The 27486-nt window shown below is 34.0% G+C and overlaps 1 protein-coding gene across 14 annotated transcripts in view; it reads left to right on the top strand.

Annotated features, from left to right (window-relative positions):
- Positions 1–27486, top strand: part of DGKB (diacylglycerol kinase beta) — an 814277-nt gene that overhangs the window by 298300 nt on the left and 488491 nt on the right. For all 14 annotated transcript variants that reach the window (XM_074379543.1, XM_074379541.1, XM_074379540.1 and 11 more), the window contains 3 exons: positions 704–792; positions 876–992; positions 10423–10521. In XM_074379543.1, the coding sequence (XP_074235644.1) occupies positions 704–792; positions 876–992; positions 10423–10521 (305 nt within the window). The remainder of the gene's footprint in view (positions 1–703; positions 793–875; positions 993–10422; positions 10522–27486) is intronic.

Here is a 27486-nt window from a genome sequence, read left to right as displayed (position 1 = left end):
GAATTTGAAGATGCCGAAAATGTATGTCTTGGTTTTCTGACACATATTGTTTACATACCCAGATAAATATATTTGCTATGTTTATGTATGTATGTATTTGCATAGTAACATAAATTTTTGCATATGCCGCCCAGCAAAGGCTGTTGCTTTTGGACAAACAATGCCATGATGGCAAGTGAAGAATGAACTTCTACTGAAGCCCTGGCATGTCTGATGAAATCTATTCTCTGGAAATAGACTAATCAGCCATTTAAGGTTTAGATAAGAGGCAAAATAGCATAAACTCATGGGCTTTTATTCCTATGCCCGCCAGCTGCTCTCATGCCTATACTTTGTAAAATATAGATCTCTTCCTTCTAGCAAATGACACCAAGCCATTTGGCAGTCATCAATTTGTCTTTAATATTTTGTCATCTGGGAATTATTGTGAAAAATTTGAGTGAGGACTGATTTAATTAAGCATTTCCTGCTATGCCATGATAGAGGAGCCTTGGTTTTTCACATGCATAATATTTCCTGTACTAATTGGCCTTTTATATTCCATGGTAAAAACAGTCGACTTGGGCTTCTCCTTGATGTGGCTGATTGGATTGATTAGGGAGCAGTGGATATGAAATGAGGCTCTGTTAATGTCATTCTTTCTCTATGAAATTACAACCAGGACCAGGATTAGCTCTGAATTTGTGTACCTGTTTCCTTTCAGTCTGCAAGTACACAGTCCATGAACGCTGTGTGGCTAGAGCACCTCCCTCTTGCATCAAGACCTATGTGAAGTCCAAAAAGAACACTGATGTAAGTTTGTGTCCATGCTTGCTTTCTGAAGTTGGCGATTGTATGATGTGTCCTCTTACCACAATGATGTCATTCTGTTCTAGGTCATGCACCATTACTGGGTTGAAGGTAACTGCCCAACCAAGTGTGATAAGTGCCACAAAACTGTTAAATGTTACCAGGGCCTGACAGGACTGCATTGTGTTTGGTGTCAGATCACAGTGAGTAGCAACTGGAAAACAAATCTCAGCACTTACCCCCATTGAAGATTGTGTATCTCATGCTCTCTTAAAGTCCTACCCTCGAAGGGCTTCCTGAACCTCTGTATAAGCATAAAACCATGGAAACTTCTTATTTCAGCTTATTTGCAAAGAGATAGGCTCAGGGTCATATTTGTCTCCATAGAATCCAGAATTTTAGAGCTGGTGACCATCTAAGACATCATACCATGCTGTGGTTTTCAAACTGTGTTCCACGGAGAGCTAGAGGTTCCCAGGAAGGTAATCAGAGGCCATGGTGAGGATTAAGCAAATGGGAGTAGGGTAATGATTGGGTAGAACTTGGTTCTCCCTGTACTCCGCGATCCTTTTTGATAAAGAGTTTTCTCGTTTGCTTCTTGTACATTTATTTTACTCACAAAATCTGTGGGCTTAAAAGAATTAGACAAATAAACAATGAGCTTCAATGATACAATTATATAGTGAAGACTCAAAGACCAAAAAAAAAAAAATTAAGCAAATTGTCCTTAACCACATGACTAGATAGAAGTGCAAGGAGGCCATATTTTAGATCTCGATGCTTCTAAAAATTCATTTTACCCTTCTTCCCCACGTAGTGTTGCCTTCTTGTTCAATAATACATTAGGGTGTAAGAGATACTGTTGTAAATGCTAGTCACTGATGGTGTTCACACTTAAGAAAGAAGAGATAAATCGGTCTTTTCTGGGAAACTTTCGAATTCTACCTGGTTTCAATGATTGTCAAATCTAGTTTGAAAAAAATTTTGGAATGAATGCAGATGTTAGATGGTACTTCTACAGTTACATGTGTAGTTTTGGGGGGTCAATTAGAATCACACATTTTCTAGAATAGCTATTCTTGATAATATAATACAAAAATATATATGGAGCTGGAGTTTTGTTTCCAGCATAGAGTGAGTATTCATATTATGGACTAAAATTTTTCCTTTTGTCAGAATAAAACAGTAGGAGGCACTGAATCAGTTAAGCAAATAAATGTCTCCATCGTGTCCCCCAGTGTACTGCCCTCAAGCCAGGGATTAAACAATTCTCTTAAGTGTTCTCTCTCTCTCTCTCTCTCTCTCTATCTCTCTCTCTCTCTCTCTCTCTCTCACACACACACACACACACACACACGAATGCGTGCGTATACAGAATAATGAGAAAAATAACTGACTTACACTTCAAAAATACAATTAAGTACTTTCTTTTAAATGAACACATTTTCTGAAATCATTTTCAGCTATTAGTTAAATTATATTTACATTTGAAATTTTCTAAATTATGAAAGATAGTTTTTAAAAAGTGGTTATTATAATAAAATGTCTAACGATGATTCAAATTACACACATGAATTATTCAAACATATTGAATTCTCAGCTTTAAGAAGATCGCAACTACTTCATTTTTTAAAACATTCATGCACCTTTTTAAAATCAGGTTTGTTTTTTGCTAAGCATTTACAAAAATATGTAGTTTTTGTTTCTGACCTTGTAGGGGGTTTCCACTTATTTTTTTCATATGGTGAATATTTTGCTGGTTAAATCTTAACTTTAACATGAACTGAGATTAGAGAATATTAGAAATTACTTCTTCTTTGCATTTCCAATTGTATTCCTATTCTTCATAAATTTCAAAAATATTGTCTTGGGTTTATTATTCATATTTTCTTTTTCATTTCTTAAATAATCAATATTTTTAAGTGTGTACTCAGTTTGAACACTCCAAAAACATACATCACTAACTTTTCTAATGGAAAATTTCAAAACTGTTAGAGTTTTCTGTATGTGATTCCTCTCCTTCTTTCTCTGTTTAATCTCTGTGAAGTCTGTCTTCTACGCTTTCCAGTCATGGGAATCACTGTCCTCAAAGGTACCATTGCCATTGGTCTCTTATTTGTACTCAAAGCATCTTAAAATTCTTCCTTTCCTTGTTTTCTATTACATTTTGTTTTTCTCATTTTCTTCCTTTTTGTTTTCATGGTTCTTCTTGTCTGGTACTCCAGAAACTACACCTAACCCTACAACTCACAAGTTATGCGTTTGCTTTGGTCTTGTTCCTGACCCTAGCCTTACAAGAAAAGAAAGAGGCACCTTCTTTTAGAAGATAAAGGATATCACTTTTAAATAAACTGTACTTTTTTAAAATCTAAAGATTGTATGTCCCAAATCAGATAAGACGATATACCCTTAACATTTTATTCTTTAATATCATCGGATAGCTGAATGTGATTTTGTGTGTCCTATGGCATGGCACTGTGTAAACAGTGAATGTCTTAAATATCTGTTCAAAATTATTGCTAAATCAATCAGTTAATCGGTATCAAAGTTCTACTCAGGAGACAGGCTAACCAGGGATCTCTGATGGGAATAAGGCAAAGCAAGCACGAAAGAAAAAGGTAAATGCTGCCCTTTTACTAAGCTCTCTCAGGTCCTGAGACTTCTAGCCAACCTCAGCCTTATTTTATATAAACCATGAGCTCCAGGGGTCTTATGGGTATTAAGTGCATAAAACAAGACTTGTACAATTTTTTAAAAGTTATATATCCAGGAGACTATATCTCAAAAGTCACTTCAGCCTCTATCCAATTCTGGATTTTTAATTTTAATCAATTTTAGGGACACATTGACTTAATTATTGATTTTGTGCCTTGAATAAACAGGATATATTTACTTTACAACTTTATGTACTTAGTAGTATTTGCAGATTCCTGTTGAGCCATTGCATGAACATTTCAACATACGGTGGATCTGTTCTTGACTGACGACTATCCACTACTACTGCTTGCCTTTAAACAACTGAATTTACTTTCTTTTGCATTTACGCTTTCCAGAAATTACTGTGAACAAAGAGCTAGTAGCAGTTATAAAAGTATTGGGTTATGAGACTACCAATTCTAGGCTTCGGAAAGGCCTATCTGAATGGGTTTCATGAGTGACATATTGTAGAGAGAAACAGAAAGATGGGCTTCATTTCAGGGTTTTGCCCAAAAGCTATTACTTCCTTTTATATATGACTTTTGGAAATGACTTGACTGTTGTAAGTCAGACCAACCAGATTCTTAAGTTCTTCTCCTCACTTACTAGTGGACCATTTTATGTAACCAGTTTGGGCAGATTTCCTAATGTATCAAATCAAGTTGATGATACCTAGTTTATTAGATGGTTATGAACATGAAAGGGGCAAAAATAAATCTCTGCAGATGTGTTTAGGACAAGACCTCGTACATAGTAAGTGCTCAGTATGTAACAATTATATTTGTGGGTGTATGAAATACCGTTTGGGTGCACAGAACCAACCCCTGGTTTCCAGAGGGCATGCCATGAAGAAGGCTTATGTCATTTGTCTCTCACCTATAGAAGGATGGCTAGTTGCCCAGTCTAAGTCAGAACAGCACCTACATACACTAAAAACATTCAGAATCCTCTGGTCCTGAATCTCACTAAATCCTAAGCCTAACTGATGGATTTTCATTCCTGAAGACTATTACTACAACTCTCTCATTCTATCAGACATGGCATTGTCATGCTTCCACTCACTGGAAAAAAAGTTGTAAGTCAATTTTTTTTTTCACTCTTGTCTTTTACCTTTATGTCATGTACACAACCTGTCACTGAGTCTTGACATTTCCTACTTAAAATATCTCTCTCAGATTTGAGGTTTTGTCTCCACATTCGCAGCCCTAGTGCAAGCTCTTAGCACCTCTTGACTAGATTAGAGTCAAAATCTCTTGGCTCATTTCCTTAACAGAAGGTACTTTTCCTATAATGCAGGCTGCATACCACCTCCAGAAAGATCTTCTGAAAATACTAATTTGTTATCATATGCCTTCTTTAGCAATCTATAATAGTTCTGTGATAATAAATGCAGCCCTCAACACCCCTTGCCTCAACTTGGTTTTTAGTTCTTTAAAAATCAGAACCAAACCTAAACATAACCATATATAATATTCCTCTTCTATACACACCCTCTGCCATAGCTATGTATTTCTGTTGACAGGCCCTTGGGGAGGCCATGTTTTCTTCACATCTATTATTTTTTTCATCCTCTTACCTTGAATGCACTTATCTTAAATTCTACCCATACCTTAGGAAACGAGTTAGATTGCCTGTCTTCCTTGAAATTTTTCTTGACACGAATATATCTTGATTCTGAATAGTTTCCGTACGTTTATTCTACATCCAAATAAAAACTGAAATGCTCTCCAGTGGTTTCACAGCACAGGCTACCATTGTTTGTACTGTTAAATATAGTCTACTCCTGTTGATATTCCATGTCACACATTGTTTCCTGATCACCTGAAGTTCTTGACAAAGTACTGAGTGTAGAGAAGTCTTCAGTAACATCACTTTACTCATATACCATTCTTCTTACAGTAGGATATTAAATTTCAAACACAGTTTTTATTTAAGGTTGGTTTTGTAATATTGTCCTGCAATGCTCAAAAATCCATCAGATATGCAAGTAAGCTTAAAAAAATACTTAAAGATAAAAATCCATTTTCACACCATTTTTCAGCTCATACTTGTGATTTCTTGATTTACTAGTTAGCCATCTTGTTAGATACAAAGTTAGGTTCTTAGAATGAAATTTTATATTCTTTTATAAATCTACTCACTTCAAAATTAAAATGATGAAAAGCTTAAGGAAGGTCAATGGAAGACTGCCTTCTGATATTTAGGCAACCAGTCTCTGTTTTATATTTCAGTCCTCTGGGAGAGGCAAAATATTCACCTTGGCTCTCTCTTCTGTCTTGATTAATAACACCCTTAATATCCCACTGCTTATACCTGTTCATTTCTTCTCAAAGTGTGTTTTCTTGATATTCCATGTAGAACATGTTGTAAATCACTTCTGGTCAAGGTGAGCTATCACTAGTGAGGCAGGACTCACCAGGATAGGAGGTCGATGCATTTTATTTAGTGCTGAAAAAAGAACACCTATTTCATTGAAATGAATTACTAATTTTGTGTAATATTATTTACTAATATACTGGATTCCTAACAGTAATGTTTAAAGATTTCCAGTGCTGTGAAAACATTTCTGCTTCAGCAAATGCCAGTCTTAGGAAGTACAAGACTGGAAAATATTAGGGGCCAGTGGAATGGGTAAACCAATGAATATGTTCTTCCAAGTCAGGCCTTTGGATTTTTTTTTTTAGAGGAGTCGTTGATTGGTCTTCTTGTTTTCCTCTAAATTCTCATGAACATTTACTTTCTGTTTTTCCTTCTTTTGACTTCTTAGATTCCATTTTCTTCTCTGACCAGCACACCTACTCTCTTCTCAACTTCACCAAGAAGTATATGCAGGCACACATGCATACACACATTCACGCGCTTTCTTTTTCTTTCTATCTTGAGACAGCTTTTTCTAATAAACATAGATCTGGCTCTAAATTAGGTGCTACTGGAAGTTGTCATAAACTCTGAAATTATTTCCAAGTGTTTAATTCACTTCCAGGAAAAGCTGGTTCCTATTATATGACTTTCCTACATATGGCACTGAATCTCTTAAGATGAATGGGAATTTCTGGATGTATATTTTAAAATGAGCTAAGGATTTTTATGCCTTAGATTGAAAAAAAATGCAAAGATAATTGAACAAAAATGTTTAAAAATTTTTTAAATAGTAAACAATTCCTTTTCTCTAGTGCTCTACTGGTTGCTTTACTCAAGAAGCAGTGTCTTCAGTGCTCTAGTTTATTTCTGTTCCTGATGAGGATCTCAGTGTTTAGGGTTTTGCTGATTTGGGATATAGGTTATCTTTAAAACAATTATCAGCATCTTATTAACACTAAGAAGGACTCAGCTGTGCCTTTTTCTTATATTCCTGTCCATGAAATACGGTGACAAGTTTAAGCAAATTTTTATTGTTTATGATATTCACTTAATTTTTAACTTCTGTGGCACACAGTAGGTATATATATTTAGGAGGCACATGATATGTTTCAATACAGGCGTGCAATGTGAAATAAGCACATCATGGAGAACAGGGCATCTTTTCAAGCATTTATCCTTTGAGTTACAAACAATCCAGTTACCCTCTTTAAGTTGTTTAAAAATGTGCAATTAAATTATTACTGACTATAGTCACCCTGTAGTGCTATCAACTAGTAGGTCTTATTCATTCTTTCAAACTGTAGAAAGCTTATTATTGAAGGAAAATGTACATACAGAAAAGCACTTAAATCCAAAGGGCAGAGCTCAATGAATTTTGCCCAAATGAATATTCTGTAAGCACTTGATCAGGAAACAAAAAAAAACTACTAGTATCTTAAAGAAAAATAGCATTTGAATTCTATTATGTAACTTTATTTTGTTGATTTTTGGTTTTGAAAATAGACTTTATTATTTAGAGCAGTTTTAGGTTCACAGCATTCACTTTTACACTTTATAGGTGGTCCTGAAAATGATACGTATTTTCACATTGGCTTTCACAATATATGTTTTTGCATAAACTAACCTTGTCATACAAATTTGATTCACAACTTGTAAAATGATCAGTACTCCTAACATAATGCCCTCAGTTTTAAAACTCTTGGCTACAAACAATGTCATAATGTTGATGGTTATGCAGATGTATTTATTAGCTGCCAGATTCTAGTCTTAATACAATCATAAGGTATTCCTGCATATTATCAAACATAGACTTCTTGGTTAGGAGAATTTTCTTGCATTGTGTGGTTCTATGTATCAGATAATAATATCGTTATTAAACTTCTTATAGATCCTACTATGTGCTTATTTTTCTGGGAGAGTGCCTTACGACTGCCTAGACAAAACCCAGGGATATGCACCACAGTGGTAATCAAACTGGGAAATTCCATTCTAGTTTTATTTGGCTATGCAAAGGCCAGAATTTCATGGGATCAATTATCAGTACCTATACTCTGAAATTCCCAAACCCCAATACACAGAGTTGTCCCTTCACATACACTGTGGTAAGCTTATCTACTTTGTGATTCTATCTGAGTCTTCGATTCTTTCCTTCTCTCTGGGAGACTAACCTAAATGCCCCAAAGTTGTCATTAAATTAATTTTATTTTTGCCATCCTTTCTTACATCAGTAACACTCAAATAACTATACAGAGAGCTTAGTCGCTGCTTGCCATATCAGTTGCAAATTGTTGGAAACACATGGATGGAAGCACGGAGGAGGCCGAGGCCTCTGACTGTGCATCTGTAGTCAGTGTTGGCATGAGACTCAGTATGTCCTGCCCCTGTGGCCCTCAGAGTCATGTGTATAGCTTTACACTGTAATCAAGAGTAATATGTCAACACTTTCTTGATGTAAACACAAATAGATTTTTATCTCGGATCTGTTTTTCTTTGTAGAGGATTCTGAGTCTGTTTTCCCAGTGTTAAGGAAGTTGCCCAAGATCAAAGAGCAAAAGCTCTTTTTCTGTGACATTCATAGTACAGCAGTCTTAAGATACATAGTCTTTCTTTGGTCTTAGTGCAATTTTTATAGTACTGGGTTTATTAGTTTTCTAGGACTGTTGTAACAAATTGCCATGAAATAGGTGTCTAAACAAGAATGTATTCACTCATTGCTCTGGAGGCTAGAATTTCCAATTTCAGCAGGTTATCCTCCCCTCTGAAGGCTTTCTGAAGGAATCCTTTTCTGCTTCTTCCTAGCTTCTGGTGGTTGTCTGCAATCCTTGGATCTCTGTCTTGCAGCTGCGTCACTCAAATCTCTACCTGGGTTATCAGATGGCCTTCTCCTCTCCATGCCTTTGTCTTTCTGTCCTGATTTCCCTCTTCTTATAAGGACACCAGTCATTGGATTAAGGTCCAACTAAACCAAGAATGACTACATCTTAAGTTAAATACATCTAGAAAGACCTTATATCCAATGAAGTTCACATTGAAAAGTTAGGACTTCAACATAGCTTTTGGTGGCGGGGGAGTTGATCCACCTCCTCGACACTTGATCATCTGTTACCTTTAAATCCAAACATCCATGGCCATGGTTTATTCTAAGAAAGTTGATTAGGTCCAATAAATTAATAATACATTTTCAACCGGTCAGTAAGTTTATTTTAGGAAACTATATATTTTAATTTTCTCTCAGTATCAGTTTATTTAGTTCTATACTACATTCAACTGCTTCTCTATCTTCAGCGCTTCTTACCTCTTGACAAAGACCAGTAGTGCCTAATATGATTAAATCATTTTTATAGAGAAGTTTATATGCCATCGAGAAGCGGAGCTGCTAATTATGGATGAATGTGTAAAGATACTTTTATTTCATGTAATGTAACCTAATGTGCATTAGTTATAGTACAAATCACCTCAACACCAATGCAGGGAATTAGCATGACAACAGTTTTAGATTCTAGGACCACAGAAATCCCTCTCGGACACTGTTCTGCCACTAAAAATCAATCAACACTCATTAGACTCCTATACTTAGTTGATAATTAACTGCTCACAGAGGTATGTATATTGTAGAAATTAATGTAGCCAAGTCTTAAATTGGGTAGCTTTTGATTCAAAACCGAAAAATGATGTGGCTCTTTTTTGTTTAGAACATGACATGTTTTCTTTTTGAAATGCATATTATTTTCTAAAGTATGAACAGTTCGTATCAAATTGATGCATAGTGCAGGAGGGAGAAATCTCTAGATGCCTGCAAGCAAGTATTATTTTACCAAATCTGTAATTTTTTAAAAAACTACCATCTCAATTTAAAAACATCGCTATTTTAAGCACCACGTTATAACACCTTAATGTAAACTTGTGACCAAGTTAATAAAAATATTAGTTTGGGTTCACACATATTAAAAATAAATATGACATTGTATGATTATACACTAACTTAATGTTGAGCTGATAAATACAATATACAGATAAATTTTTATAATCATAATCATCTTCTTTTATTTATATCCTGCTCCTACTGAGATGAATCTCTGGTTGCATTTACATATTGAATTACAAAGTTAAAACTAATGATGGGATCAATTATGCCCCATACTGAGCTGTGCACTTTGGAATGACTTTGAGAAAACATGAGGGTCAAAAAAAAAAAAAAAAAAGCGTACACAGGCACAGTGGTTTCAAGATTATGCTAACAGATAAGCAAAGAAAGAAGTACGATGGACAATAATCTGTGTTTGTCAAAGACATCAGCCTTCTTTGGTGCAAAACCTAAAGTATATTTTTAATACAAACATTTCTGAGAATTACAAAATGTACAGAATGGGTCTCAGAAGCTGCTAAGTCGTTTATTTATGGTACATCTATAAGGACAAATGTATTAGGAATTCCTTCTTGATTCTGTTTATTTGTTCTTATAATTCGTTTATTTTACTTTTAATGTGTTTGCTGTATCTTAATTGAACTGTAATCTCCCCCGTGTTAGGAGTTGTCATGTAGAATTTGATATTATCCCCCTTTCTCTTTTTTCAGCTCCATAATAAATGTGCTTCTCATCTAAAACCTGAATGTGACTGTGGACCTTTGAAGGACCACATCTTACCACCCACAACAATCTGTCCAGTGGTACTGGTGAGTTTTTCCTTATCATTCTGCTGTAACTCATGGTTGCTCTGACTGATCAGTATCATATACCACTAAATGCTTCTAGAGGTAATTTTTCATAAATCACAGTAGAACTATATAGATCTAAAATACATTGTTACTCTGGAACAGAACACCTTTGCCCGCTATATTTTCTTTATCTTTCATGTCACTATACACGTTTTAGAACGGTATGCTTGAACTGAAGCTGACTCAGGTTTTATCACTTAGTCATGCTGTACTTACCAGGAATTGTGAAGGCAGAACACTTCTACATTTTATATATTTTATAGATCTAGCTTCCCAGAATAATGAAGTTATTCTTATGGGCAATTTTGCTGGGGATGCACGTTATATATCTGCAATGTTGAGGGCTCTCATCTAGGTTAGAAACTACTTAAAATGATGACAAAACCTTGAAGAAAGTTATGCACTACTATTGGCTGTTTTTAAAAATCTTTTCTTGAACTATAAATTTAACTACCTGCAAAATAATTGTGTAATTCAATAAATATAGAAGTGAAAATGCATAAGTAAAGTAACTTTGAAAAGAACGAACCTTGGTAGGAAGAAATGCAGATATTCAAATAACAAAATTCATATTCAAAATCCAAATTTCTTCTAAAGTGTAACAGTTACTTTCAAAAACAAACTATATCCATGATGCACTTCTCATTTTGAAAAGCAACATGGAAATTAAATGGCTGGAACTTCCATTTGATATAATAAAATTATAACAAGAAAGAAATGTTAGAAAAATACTTTTCTAAAGGTCAATCTAGAAATTAATTGTATTACTCATTTTGTACCACTTATGATTCATTTTGTAATTATCTGTAAAATACTGGTTTGGTTGTATTTAAAATGCCTTTGTTTAACAAAATTATTAAAAACTCTTCACTTTCTCAAACTACAAAAATAGAGGAAAAGAAAATACCTCAATATTGTTGAGTATAGCAATAACTAATTCTAAATTTTCTTTCTTCATGTAAGGTTTCCTAGACATCCTATGGCAAATAAGATTAATTAAATATAATGAGAGTCATATAAAAACATTTTACATTTTAGGTTAATTTAGTGTCATTTTTATTCATTTAAGTATTGTCTTGAAGACTTCCAGATTTTTGTATTACTTATATTTTTATTTAAAAATTACAGCAATTGTACTGCTTTAGATGCATTTTTGATGTCAGATTTTAACTCTAAGAAGAGATCTATGATTTCTTCCTACCATCGATCTGCCTGTGCAAGACCCCACTCAGTTCAGCAGCCTGGGGACTGCATCCTTGGTCCACTTACGTCAAACTCTAGTTACACAAATTCAAACCTAAGGGGTATTTTTCTTTATTATGCTATCACATCTTTTTTGAGAGTATCAAAAGTAAAGAGTATGTGTTAAATGAATATTCTTGTCTTTGAACAATCTTCCAAAACCTTTCATTGCTATGTTTAGACCATTTGTATTCTGAAGATTTATCTCCAATCATTAAATATTCCCACAGTTTAAAAACTGATTTATATCTCAGCATTTTCTGTTTACCATTTTTGTGGTACTATCTACTCTGAAGTGTGTGATGACAGTTGAGCATTTCATCCTTCTGAAATGTCTACCTTTCATTGACTTTCATTATACCTCACTCTCCTCGTCTTTTCTCTGTTTCTCTGCACACTTGCTTTCAGTATCTTTCCTGGGTTCGCAATGTCGACATGCCCATGTCGGTGCATCCCTGGGTTCTACCTTCCTATGTAATGGAGTTCCTTTCTTAGTGTTCTTCCCGATGAGATCTCGTTTATTCAGTTGATTGCATTACCAAGCTAATTTATATCGGCTCATCGTCCTAAATTCCAAACCTAGAACTGCCACCTGCAGGACCCATATTATTTTAAGTGCTATATGCCCAATATATTATTATATATTACTGTAATAATTATAGCTCTTTTGATTGAGCATATATGCTATCCCAGGTACTATGCTAAAATATTAATTAATTTGTTCAGTAAATATTCATTGCATAGCTAGTATGTGCCAAACAGTATTGTAGAGAGACATGAGAACATTAAAAGCAAAGACAAATCTTTGCCTTTATAGAGTTTACCTTCCAGCAGAGATAACGTAGACAATAAATCATACAAATAAGTAAATTATTTAGTACCTGGTTGTACTATACATAGAAAGAGTAGAACGTTGATTTCTAAAGATACGAAGAGGGGAGGAGTGAGGAGATATTGGTCAAAGAGAACAAAGTTGCAACTATAGAAGATGAATGCCTACAAATCTAATGTACAGTATAAAGACTATAGTTAGTATTGTTTAACATAGCTAGGCATGGTGGCTCATCGTGCATTTTGGAAGGCCGAGGTGGGTGAATGACTTGAGGTCAGGAGTTCAAGACCAGCCTAGCCAACATGGTGAAACCCCATCTAGACTAAAAATACAAAAAATTAGCCAGGCATGGTGACAGGTCCCTGTAATCCCAGCTCCTCAGGAGACTGAGGCAGGAGACTCGCTTGAACCCAAGAGGCGTAGGTTGCAGTGAGCCAAGATCACTCCACTGTATCCAGCTGGAATGACAGAGTGAGACTCCATCTCAAACATACTATCTATTGGCAGATTTTCAGTATGTTATACTGTATACTGTCTTATGTCCTGAAAATCTGCCAATACGCTAGATTTCAGGTGCTCTAAACATGCACACACACACACACACACACACACACACACACACGCGCACACACACATAACTACAAGAGAAGATGGATATGTTAATTTTCTTGACTATAATACTCATTTCACAATGTATTTATACTATTAAAAACAAAATAACAACACCTTTATTTATAAATCAAATTGGCATTTATTTGTGAATTAGGACAGCCTCCATTCTACAAAGTAGAATGAGAGCTCCCACTGGACATAGAAGAACAGTGGTCTTTGTAAGATGGAAACAAACAAAATAATGCAAAACAAAAGCTGATTATTGAACGTCGTGTGACTTCAGGTTACTCTTTGGATAAGAGTTAAAGCAGTGGTTACATCATTATTATACCAAGTCAGGTAGACTGGAACTTCATATTTTCTGAAACAACTGGTATGTTTTGGGATCAATCTCCTTTCTTAAAGTTTCAATTTGATTATGTGACACTTTAGTACAAATGACTCATTTTGGTTTGGTCTGCTCTACTGCGGCCTCCTGTAAGAGCTCAGTCCAAACAGTGGCCTTGATAGTTTTTGCTTAACAGTATCAAAACATTTATTGTACATTAATTGTATCAATAAGAACTAGTTTTGTTTTCAATGTAAAGGGCAAAATTAAAGTAGAGAAAGAAGCAATGTTGGGACTGCGATTATAAAAGAGGCAGTCAAGATATTCACTGAGGAGAGAGTTAAGCATTGAGTGATTTGAGGGTGTCACCCTGGTGGCTGTCTGGGGACAGAATTTTACTGGTAGATTCTGACACGATAGACACTTGACAGATCTCAAAGGGACTGGAGAGATTAGTGGCTAGCTCTGAGTGTATAGGAGGAAAAATAGATGTTCAAAGATATTATAAGATTTTTATAATGGGTGGGACAATTTAGGCAATTGTAAAATCTTTAGCCTTTACTCTGAATAAAATAGGAAGCCATTAGAGGAGTCTGACCAGAACAAGAAATTATCTGACTTTAAAAGGAACAATCTGTGCTGTGTTGAGGGGGCAAAAACGGCAGAAAGATACAACATTTCTATTTTCTCGAAGAAATAGAAAGCTGGGTCATTAGCTAGAGTTAGGATGGTGCAAGATGTGTAAGAAGCCTGTGTCACCCAGGAAAGTGGGAAATAAATGGATGAAGGAAACAGTGTGATTTTCAAGGAGAAGGGAGCAGCTACCTCTAGTTAAGAATCGTCCATTTAGTGTATGATTCCAGTCAGCTTAGATGAATATATTTCTCGACTCACATTCATTTGTATTTATCTAATTACATTCTAGCTTCATGAGTGGAATAGGCATAGCACAGTCTTCATGTGACTGTTTCTTTCTTTCTTTCTTTCTTTTTTTTTTTTTTTTTTTTTTTTTTTTTGAGACGGAGTTTCACTCCTGTTACCCAGGCTGGAGTGCAATGGCGCGATCTCGGCTCACCGCAACCTCCGCCTCCTGGGCTCAGGCAATTCTCCTGCCTCAGCCTCCTGAGTAGCTGGGATTACAGGCACGTGCTACCATGCCCAGCTAATTTTTTTGTATCTTTAGTAGAGATGGGGTTTCACCATGTTGACCAGGATGGTCTCGATCTCTCGACCTCGTGATCCACCTGCCTCAGCCTCCCAAAGTGCTGGGATTACAGGAGTAAGCCGCCACCCCCGGCCGACTGTTTCTTTTGGCAAATATCATGTACAGAGAAGGCATCCAGAGAGTTGAGAAGATTTGCAAAGGAGTAGTTGTAAGGATTAACCATGGAATTCAAGCTGGAAACAAGGGAAATAAAGACATGAAATATGAGGTACAGTAATATATTTTAGGAATAGTATGCTGTAAATTACAGTGAAGTCAAAGGTTGTTGGAATCAAGTTTAATGGTGTCAGGTTGAGAGCAGGTGAGGTAGGAATTGAGATTAAGGAGGGGTATAGTATAAGTAACAGAATATATGAATTCATTTTGTTTTCACAGTGACAACATGAAATAAATATTATAATTTTTCCCATTTTACATCGGAGGAAACTGAGAAACAAAGAGGTTAAGTAAATTTCCCAGTGTCACATGAGTAGTACATGGCAATTCAGAGTTGGTATCTGAGTCATTGTCACTCCGGAGCTGTGCTCTGAGATTTTCATCGCCACCCTTTTTCCAAATCCCAACAGAGAGCTTTTATCTGTCATATCTCAGCTACTGGAAACTTCACACCCCAACTTGCCCTAACTAGAAACCTAAGTAGGATTTTTTATTCCTCACCTGGAATATCAGGTTAATCAATACTATTCTAATGTTTTTAATCCTGTCTCTTTACTTCAGCCCAGTTATGACTCTCTGGTATGCTAGCCTCACAAATTTTCCTCTTGGATTGTCCCAGTAGCATGTTTGTGAACTACCTCCTTTCTGTACACCCCCAACCTGCTTCATGGGTCAACTTTCAAAAAGTGCAAATACCAAAAGTCTCTCTCACTCATAAAATATTTTTGGTGATTCACTGTTTGAATCCTCAACTCTCTATTACAGTAAACAAGGCTTTTTCACTGGATCAACCTGCTCACTCTCTCATGTACTACCTTATCCACTAGAAATGAAGAATAATTAAACTACGTGTAATTCTTTAAGTACACCTGTTCGCTCTAGCCTTTGAGTCTTGTATATGTTAATAAATATACACTATACTTCACTTTAAAATTTTGCTAACCTCACTAAGAATTAAAGATTATTTTCTTTTCACGGAATAAAAATATTGACAATAGTATGCATTAACTACTTAAATGATCATACTTTAAACAAATTAATAAAATTGTTCCATTCGCAAAATTTTCTTAATTTGCTCCAGCTGATAGGCTCTGAGCCTTTTCAGTCTGTGGACTTTCAGTAACTCACAAGAATAATTTGATACTGCATGACCTGTAGTCCTTCATTTAAAGAAAATCATTAGTCTTGTCATCTTGTTTTGTTTTTTATTATTTATTACAGATTTCCTCTTTAAGAAATTGCATGCCCCAGTTTCTTGTGCCTATCTTTTCTAAGAGGAGCAGGTGAGGTTCAGACTCACTTATTACAAAGTGGTCATTGATATCATCTCTGTCACATTATAGGAAATATTAAAGATCTTAAGATCCCCAGTTTTATTTCTTCCTTAGTCTTTGACTCTGTAGTTAGGAATTGATTGTTTTATAACCTCTGTAAATACAGTGTGGATCCTTAATTTCTGGTTGAAGCTCACATAGCCTTGCATCTTAATGACATATCACAAGGTCGAGATCCATAGTCCTCGTCTTATATTTTAGAACAACTTCTCCATTGTCATTAGAAAAAAAAATTGTACCACCCTTCTTAGCCTTCCCATCCCTCCCCAATAGTTGTTATAAACTTGAGGTTAATGATTCAGTAGATATATTCTCACCAGTTTGAGAGATTAGCAAGATAAGCATCTTCTGTGCACTGATGGAATGCTTTTTATAAGCATGTGCTACAAATGGTTTCCACAGATAATTCGTCTTGATAATGGTTATGGCCACAAACATGGTTAAAATCAACTACTCTGAAATTAGAATCATTATTGTATGATCTTTTCTATTCAAATAAAAAAATTAAACAATGATTCCCTACATCAGATATAATTCCTGTTTTCTGAGGTTGCAATTGGCAGCTAGTATCTTTTGAAAGTACTGTCAAAAACCTATATTGCTTAAAATTTATTTAACGTGGGATTTTTAATCAAGATTTTTCCATGACTCTGTTTAGGTACTTAGCATGTTTTTTTGAAAAATGATCTGGCAAGAATTATAGCTATAGTTCATTTACTGCCATATTGAAGAGAAGTCAGAAACTGTTTACAAAGGTAGGTTTCCTTGAATCCTCTCCTTATTGTACTTTCAAACAAATGTAGGATGACTTCCAACTCATTGAGTCTCATGATAAGACACTTAATTTCTATAAAAGACCATTAACCCTTCCCAATTGATTGTCAAAACAGATGTTCTGCCTTTAATAGAATCTATTAAAAAATGCATTCTTGGTTCTTGCCACAGATAACACACTGAAATCTCAGCTGGCCAATCCGAAACAAAGTGACATTGCAAATAAATTTTAATAATCTCATATGGAATATGGTCTAATGAGGCCATATGCAAGCCACTCACTCTTCTGTGTTCTAATTGACCCCTAACTCAAGACAGATGTAGTCTATGTTGTTTTAGCCCTTTGCAGTTTGGCTTAAATTAAATTGGGCTCCTACAATTATGTCATCAGCCTTCCTTAAAAGGGATTTAAAAAAATTAATCATATAAAACTCCCTATTTTAACAACAATGAAAAGATACTTTGGAAATGTCCTTCATTCCCTGACAAAAGTCCTTTCCAGTTCTGTTTATCACAGGTTATCCCTTAGACTTCATGAGTCATTATCATCATTTTTTTTTGTACTTAATAAGCTTAATGTTAAATTTATACCAACATTGGACTATAATGTTGGAATATATGTTATTTGTTTGTATGTACTATTATGTAACTTTATTACTATTCTATTCATAAATTTCTGTTTCTCTATAATGGCTTAAGTTTATACTTTTAAAATTATTTTGGGTAGTACATACATTTTTGAGTTCACAGAAATCAATGAAATAGGCCTATATAATTCCTTTGATTTTAGAGTAATCTCATAAAGGAAGCTGCAAATCTGATCAAATTCTCTAGCATTATAGTTTAGTTTCACATTCATTCTAAGTTTTATAACTTTATGATAAAGTGGCCCTATAATAATGCATAAGTTTATATAATTATTTTTCAATTTTTGTGCAGCTTTTATTCACTTAATTCTGCTACCATCCACAAAAGAAGACTTGAGCTATTTTATGAGAAAAAAATCACGTTTTAAGCTTTGTTTGAAGAGTAAAATCAAGCAGATGATCACAAAAGTCATTTCTTTTATATTCAGCTGCACGATTTAGTTTTGTTTTCTGTATGTATCGATTTTGTGTTGTAATTTAAAAACCAGGTTCTTTATTTTAATTTAACTTTTCAGTTCCGGGGTAAAGGAACAGGTTTATTATATAGGTAAACTTGTGTCATGGGAGTTCGTCCTACAGATTATTTCATCACCTGGTACTAAGCCTACTACGCATTATTTTTCCTCATCCTCTTCCTCCTCGTGCGCTTTGCCCTCTGTTGTTCCTGTTGCCTTCTATCTGTCCATGTGTTCTCATCACTGAGCTCTCACTTATAAGTGAGACCATTTAGTATTTGGTTTCTGATCCTACATTAGTTTCCTAAGGCAAATGGCCTTTAGCTCCATCCATGTTTCCGCCAAGAACGTGGTCTTGAAGAGCAAGGTTCTTACTTCTCTAACGAACGGGCTAATTACCTAGCCATTTTTCCATATCAATATTGATATTGTCAAGTTGATCAATTGGAATTTTAAAGGACATAGTGTTAATATGCTGATTATTTAAAGTTGAAGTTTTATGATACTAAGTAACCATTGTTTTATATGAATTGTTATTTTTATGTCTTAATGGTATCTTTAAGATCACCGCATTATTTTTATATACAATATCTGCCATTCTAACTTTTTACTCTTTATTCTTCCTCTCTTTCCTTTTTTCTTCCTGCCTTCTTTCCCTCCTTTTTTTTTTTTTTCTTTTTCTTCCCATAATTTTTTACTACAAATCACTGGAGCTAAAAATTCAGATAAGAGCAGTTCTTTTCTCCCCTGCAATTCAGAATCAATTAGACAAAGCATCCAAAGAAATTATGTATTAGGCTGTGATAAATATTCACTTACAGGAGCCCTAGAGGAAGGAATCTTAATCCATCCCAAGGGTAAAGACTAAATTAATTTTTTTTTCTTAAAGAAATGATGCATAAGCTGAGTCTTGAAGAATAAATAGGTATTTTGAAGGAAAATATAAAGTGATGTTCATATAAATAGTCTCAGTGATAAGAGAGTACATAATGTGATCATGAAACTCCAAAATTAATTTTTTTAAGGTTCTGTGTAAGGGTGATGCTGGAGAGAGAGAAAATACAAGGTCCAAGGTAATGGCTTCCTGGCCTGTCTTGTCCAGATTGGCTCTATCCAATGTACATATGAGCTGAAATGATTCACTTTCTGTTGTATAAAGACAACTAACGTAGTGTAAAATAAATTTAAGCAGGGAGCAGAAGTGATAGGAGAGTGTCACCAGGATAAGGCATTATGAATAGTCAAAAGACAACAACAGAAGAAGAAAATGAGGCAACCAGGAGAGACGACTGTAGTAGAGAGTAGAATATTAGGATTTGATGAGATTTCAGAATAGACTATTTTCAGATGATGGTAAGATCCAGTAAGCAGCCATGAGTCTGGGTGGCTCAAGTGATGTGCAGGGGAAGTTCATTAGATGTTAGAAGGTAAGGGAACTCTGAGAATGGTTTATTGGATGTTATCCTTTAAACCACCAGGGTTTCTGGCAGGGTCTTTAAAATAGTTACTACTTGACATTAAAGAATAAAGGTAGAGAGAAGAACTATTAGATTTCATGAACCTCAAGTGTAAAGAGAGTCTATTTTGGAGCTGGACAAATGGTAATTTTGATGGAAGTCCAAGAGATTATCGTTAAAACTACAGCACTTGTAAGGATTGAGAGAATGAATTGCCTCTTTTCAGAAGTGTTATTAGCAAAAGTGGTCATTATTTAGAAAGGAAAAGGATAATTTGTTCTTTTGCACAGTTGTTCGAGAGCCCAGTGAAAAGTTTTAGAAAAGTGGTGAAGTGGGAAGACTCATGAGAGAGAGACAGAGAGAGAGAAAGAGAGAGAGAGAGAGAGAGAGGGATGGAGGGAGGGAGGGAGGGAGGAAGGAAGTAAGGAGGAAAAAGAGAAGGAAGGAAGGGAGGGAAGGAGGAGAAAAGAAAAGAAAAGAAAGAAAGAAGAGAGAATAATGATAGCCAGAAAGTATAGAAGACTAGAGTCCAGAGTTCTAACATGGACTGCTGATCTGTGGGCAAGTCATTTCCATCCAAAAGTTTCAGAATGTTGAAAAATGATTTGTGTATGAAATATAAAAAGAATTTATATAAATCAATAATAAGCAAACAATTCAAATTCAAAAGGGCAAGAGACCTAAACAGGCATTTGAACTAAGTCCATTTATAAACCCCCTATAGACATATGAATAGTACTCACAATCATTAATCATTAAGTACATTGGTATTAAATATCAGGAGATAAGACTAGACATGGAAGAGAATGATACAAGCAGATTAAAAAGCCTAAGCTTTGTTAAGATGCAACCAAATTGTTGATCCACTGCAGGTGAGAGAGTGTATTGGTTCAGTCACCTTAGAATTCTGGCAGTATGTCATTTTTATTTTAAGCCTGGCTTATTCACTAGTTTTATGATATGAAGCAAGCTATTAACATTTGTCCCTCTGTATTTCATTTATAAAATAAAAGCAAATGAGTTAATTCATGAAAATTTCTTACGACTATGCATAGCTGGAGGAGAGTGCTAGGATAATATTTAATATTACTATTGTAAATATTATGCTGGAATTTAAAAAGTGAATTTTAACATTTTATCGTGCCATAACTAAGCACTCATACAAAAATTTTAAAATAAGAAAAAAGAATTTAATCATTTAAAAAACTGTGATAGTTATATAAGAAGAATCACAATTAATATATGAATATTAAAATTACCTTCATTATTAGAATTACCTTCATAATTTTTAGATTTTTTTCCACCTTTTTAAAGTTAATCTGAATATACTATGTGGCATTCTATTTTAACACTTTACATGATATCACTAAATGTTTATATATTTCCACATATTATGGGATATCACTATTAATGCCTGTGTAATCTCATTAAGTAAATTATGTCATATTTTAGTTGAAACTGTTTTTGTTTAGCATCTTTCCAATTTCTTGTTTTGTTATTATAAGTAACACAATAGTGAACATCTTTATGAAGAATGGTATCTTCTGGCTATTCTCTACCGAGAATAGTAAAGTATCATTTTTAACATTTGTCCCTCTGTATTGTCTACTGAGAAGTGTAAAGTATCATTTTTCCCATACTGTGTTATTTTGTCCTACAAATGAGTCAGCTTTCACAGCTGTTTAATTCTTTCTATTCTATAAACCCATTCCTAATGAGGAAAATAATGATTAAATATTTTCTGAAACAGAAAATTTGTCCTAAAATAGATAATTATTTAAAAATTTAAAATCATTTTTAGATGATTGTTTATCTTACTTTTAAACTTAGTCATATTATGCTACCCATTAGGAGGAAATAATAGGATGTGCAACAATGAATGTGTTCAGTATTCCATCCCTTTAGGCCAATTATGGTGTGTTCTTCCAGGAATACACTCTCTTGTTGTAATATCTGATTAATCTTTAAGAATGGAGTTAATACAATGAGAACACATGGACACAGGGAGAGAAACATCACACACACTGGGACCTGTAAGGCAGTGGAGGGGAAGGGGAGAAAGAGCATTAGGACAGATACCTAATGCATGTGGGGCTTAAAACCTAGAAGACGGGTAGTAGGTGCAGCAAACCACCATGGCACATGTTTACCTATGTACCAAACCTGCACATTCTGCACATGTACCCTAGGACTTAAAGTAATTTTTTTTTAAAAAGAATAGAGTTAATAAAAATATCATCAAAATAATGAAGCTTGTTAGCTCATAAAAAGGACAACAAAACTATTTGAAAAATGTATATTTAAAAATATATTTTAGTTTTTAAATTGTTTTACTCTTATAGATATAAAAGTTTAAAAAATATAAATTATAAGTTAAATTTATAAATTTTATTTTTATTGATACACAATATTTTTACATATTTATGGGGTACATGTAATATTTTGTTACATGCACAAAATAGTAATGATCAGATCAGGGTGCTTAAAGTATATATCACCTTGAGTATTATTTGTTTGTGTTGGGAAGTCCTCTCTTCTAGCCATTTTGAAACATACAGTGTATGTAAACTATTGTCATCCTACTATTTAATATGAAAATTTATTTCTTCTATCTAATCATTTGTTTTTATCTATTAATCAACCTCTCTTTATCCACCTACCCCACAAACATGCAAACTCTTCCCATCCTCTGGAGACCATCGTTCTACTCTCTACCTGCATGAAATTAACTTTTTAACTCCCACGTGAGTGACAGCATGTGACATGTATCTTTCTGTGTTTGGTTTATTTCACTTATCATAATGACCTTCAGTTCATCCATGTTGCTGAAACATAAAATGGTCCCAATTCCACATCTCTTCTTTCTTCACTATAACTCTGAAAACTTGGCCAAGTTGTGATGTTGCTGAAGCAGTAATGTACGTATCTCTACCTATAACACCCCAAGAAAACCATATGTCATATTAACTTCTCTTCTTCCGATCTTACTTACTCTAACACAATTTTAAGAATTCTACTAAATTATGCATTGTAAATATGGTGATTAAATCTTAAATAGCATAGAGTATGTTAAATCTTTCCTTAGAGCATGTGTTTAACTAAGTCATTATTTCTCAGCAATGTCAGAAAGTTTGTCAGGAAGTAGAAGTATGCTGTGTGTCTTTCTCACAGCTTCCGTAGTATGGAAACTTTCTGTATATTTTTTCATCTGACTTAACTCTAATCAGCAAGAATTAATAATGACAATCTCAGTGCTATACATCAGCTTAATAAAGGAGGGTGAGAGATATTCAAATCCTCTATTATTCTTAAATTTGAATTTTGAGTTCTCTGTAATACTACTTCCTAGGCTAGGTATAAAACTTCCATAAATAGAGTCTGGTGGGGAGGTGTGAATGCATAACTGAAGATGTGTCTTACTACACTGAGCTTCAGTTTTTATTTCATATCATTATGGCTGCTTCACCCTTCTTTTAAATTTACCTCTTTAACCTTTAAGCAAAGTTACTGAAGTCATCTATTTTCTTGAAATCCTTTATGTCATCTACCAAAGGTTTGTGTCTATGCACTGTTCTTTTTTTGTTGAAAGAGAAGGGATAAAGGACATTGTCAGCTCTCAATAAATGTTTCATCAGTATCATTACTTAATATTCATTTAATTAATATTCATTATAGATCAATTCATAATTGTCATCATAGTAATGATAGGCAAAAAGAAACCTCATTTTTCCATATTTTGGAAATTAACTCACACTGAATTTCATGGTATTATTCATAAAGGATAGCTGCTTTTTATTTATTTAATTTTAAAAATGTGTAGGATTATATTCTCACTGATTCAAATTCTGCTGAGGAATACAATAAGAACTAGGGTGCTATAATATTTATAAAATATGTTTATATCCAGTTTGGTTTAAAATATTCTTCGTGTACGTGTATTTTAAAGAGGTATAGCATAAGAAAACTGGAAGGAACTCAGCCTCACTAAGTGATGATTTCATCATCTACCCTTAGGAGGTTATGTAACCGTGTATCTGTTACATTGTCTTAGATTGGCTCTGTTGGTTTCTGACAAAGTATCTTCACATTGAACTAGTTTCTATTGTGTACAGTATGTATAATTATAAACAGAGTCTAGAAGAAAAAGTTCAAGTGTTACAGACACTTGTTTTTGTTTCTATCTAAATGAATAAGGTAGAATTGTATAAAGGTAGAATTTTAAAACAGGGATGTATATATATATACATATATATGTAATTTTCCCAGAAGTTTCTATAGCATCCTTGCCTAAACTATAGCTATATCCAGGGTAAGCAATAATAATTTTTTAAAGAAACAAACTTGTGCTACGTTGAGTTTGCCATGATTTATGGAAAAGCCAAACAAAAGCCCGATAAGACATAAATTACAAGTTCAGCTAACAAGAATCTGATGAAAATCTTTTATTTTAATATTTGAACAATCGAGATGTTATTTAATATATGCAGGATGCAGTTTCCTATGGATTGACTCTTGATACAGAGGAGTTTATAATCAAGAAGATTAATTAGGCCATCGTGCCTATGATTAATTTAAAAGTCAGCCTTCTTCGCTGACCTCAAACCTAGAAAAAAAAATAATTTAAATGTCCAAAAACCTATTATAGGTAGAAATGCTGTGAAACTTTAAGTTCAGATTATAGGTGTCTGTGTGCGATCTGGAAGTCACATTGTAATTGCTGTGAAATTTATAGTCCCACAAATCAAAAATAATAAAGTTATTAAAATTTATTTTAAAATTAGTTTTAAGTGATTTTTGTTGCTTTTTGGCATTTTTTGTTTTCTTCATTTTATCTTTAGTTGCTATAATAATTTTACATATTTATGGGATATGGAATGATATTTTGATGCATGCATAAAATAGGCAGTGATTAAATCAGAGTAGTTAGTATAACCATCATCTTAAACATTTATCATTTCTTTGTATTGGAAATATTCCTAATTCTCTATTCTAGCTTTTTGAAAATATTCAGTAAATTATTTTTTAGCACTATTTACACTATAGTGCTATAGAACATAACTTATATCTAGTTGTAATTCTGTATCAGTTAACCACCAACTTGTCTTTTTTCTTCTTATTCCTAACTTCCTAGCCTCTCATAACCACAATTCGACTCTTTTCTTGCATGAGCTCAAGTTTTTAGCTTCTATATTTAAGTGAGAACATGGTATTTACATTTTTGTGCTTGACAAATTTAACTTAACATAATGTTCTTCAGGTTCATTCATGTTGCCACAGACGACAACATCCCATTTCTTTTTATGGTTGAATAGTATTACATTGTGTATATATACCATAATTATTTTATCCACTCATCTATTGGTGGACATTTAGGTTGATATCACAACTTGGCTATTGTAAATAGTGCTATTATTATATACATGGGGGTGAAGATACCACTTTGAGAAACAAGTTTCCATTCCTTTGTCTAAATCCCTGGTGATAGGATTGATGGATTATGTGATAGTTCCATTTTTAGTTTTTTGAGGAACTCCATACTGTTTTTCATAATAGTTGTACTAATCAACATTCTCTCCAACAATGTATGAATTCCCTTTTCTGTGCACCCTGGCCAGTATTTCTTATTTTTTGCCTTTTTGACAATAGCCATTCTAACTAGGGTGAGATGATATCTTACAATGGTTTCGATTTGCATTTCCCTGATGATTAGTGATGTTGAACATTTTTTTCATATACGTTTTGGTCATTTGTATGTCTCCTTTTGAGAAATGTCTTTCAGATCCTTTTTCATCTCTTAATGGGATTATTATTAGTGTTATGATTATTATTGCTGTTGAGTTGTTTGAGTTCCTTGTATATTCTAGGTAAAAGGCCCTTGTCAGAAAATTAGTTTGTGAATATTTTCTCCAAATCTACAGATTGTCTCTTGACTCTGGTGATTGTTTTCTTCATGAGGAAAAGCTTTTTAAAAGTTTCAAAAAGTCTTATTTGTACATTTTTCTTTTTGGTACCTGTGGTTTTATAGTCTTATCCATAAAAATCTGCTCTGAACAATGTCCCACAGAAATCTCCCTCTGTTTTCTTCAAGTAGTTTTAAAGTTTTGGGTATTACATTTAAGTTGTTAATACATTGTTTATTGTTCTGATTTATTGAAACTTAAAATATTTAATCAAATTACCCAGGAAAATCCAGGTAGCAGAAATATATAGTATGTCCATTTCATCAAGAGGTCTCAAATAAATTTTAAAAGGCCAGAAAATGATATATATGCTATACCATTTAAATTGCTTCTACCTTCTGCACTTAAGAACTCAAGTATAGCAATAAACTCTGGTGCTGCTCCCAACATGACTGCATAGGTGTCTAAAGTTAAGTGTGGATTCCTGTGAGGTCTCAAGTTACTTGGCTGATCAATACCATTTAAATTTCAATCCAAAAAGCATATTTTACATGCGTCTGAAGGAAATATCTTCAGTGTGTTCATGTGTGCGTCTATGTGCACATATGTCTGGGGATGGGTGTAACTCAGGGAAAGGCTGACTCAACACTGCTAAGTGCATGCTAGAAGTCTGCTGTTGTTGGTAATACAGAAACATACACAGTCTTCATATTCAAAGTTTTCATGCGGATATCTTCTGTAATTTCTTGCGTTTGGGTCTCATTCAGAAATAGCTTTAGCTTCCTGCCCCAAAGATACCCAGTTTTCTTAAAGCCATCTGTTAAAGAGGGTGTCTTTTCTCCAGTGTATGTCTTAGAGCTTATGTCAAATGTGAGTTGACTGTAAATACATAGATTTATTTCACAGTTCTCTTTTCTGTTCTATTTGTCCATGTGCCTGTTTTTATAACAGTGCCATGCTGTTTTGTTTACTATTGCTTGTGATACACTTGGAAGTCACTTAGTGTGATTCCTACCTTTGCTCAGTATTGCTTTGATTACTTGTATTTGTTTGTGGTTCAGTACAAATTTTAGTTTTTTTTCCCCCTATTTGAGGAAAAATGTAAAGGGAATTTTAATAGGGATACATTGAATCTATAAATTGCTTTGGGTTGTATGTTCATTTTCACAATAACTCTTCTAATCCATGAGCATGGGATGTCTTTTGATTTTTATATGTCCTCATTAGTTTTTTAAATCAGTGTTTTGCAGTTGTAATTGTAAAGATTATTTACCTCCTTGGTTAAATTTATTCCTGAGTATTTTATTATTTTATTTAAGCTATTATTAATGAATGGGATGTTGAATAAGACTGGTAATGGTGGGCATACTTGTCCTTTTCCAGTTCTTGTAAAAACGCTTTCAGCTTTTCTCTGTTCAGTATGGCCTTTATTGTGCAAGGGTGTATGTAATTCTACATCTAATTTTTGAGATATTTTGTGATGAAGAAATTTTATGTTGAAGTTTTATGAAATGCTTTCTTGGTTTCTATTGTGATGATCATTAGACTTTTTCCTTTATTCTATCGATGTAATACATCACATGTATTGATTTGCATGCACTAACCACCTTGCAACTCTGGGATAAATCCCAGTTGATCATGAGGAATTATCTGTTTAATGTGATGTTGAGCTTGGTTTGCTAGTATTTGGTAAAGGATTTTTACCCCCATATTCATCAGCATTATTGGCCTGTAGTTTGTTGGTGTTGTTTGTCTGTGTTTGGTTTTGGCATCAGGGTGATGCTGTGCTCATAAAATGTGTTAGGAAAAATTGTCTCCTTTTTTGTTTTTTGGAATAATTTAAAAATAATTGGTTTAGTTTTCTTCAAAAGTTTGCTTTAATTCACCAGTAAAACTATCTGTCCTAGACTTTGTTGTTTTCTTTTTGAGAGATTTTTATTTCTAATTCAGTTTATTACTTG

This window comes from Saimiri boliviensis, chromosome 10, assembly GCF_048565385.1.
Source record: "Saimiri boliviensis isolate mSaiBol1 chromosome 10, mSaiBol1.pri, whole genome shotgun sequence".
Classification (NCBI taxonomy): Eukaryota; Metazoa; Chordata; class Mammalia; order Primates; family Cebidae; genus Saimiri; species Saimiri boliviensis.
Note: the sequence above shows the minus strand (reverse complement) of the source record. Positions and strands in the feature narration are given on the sequence as shown.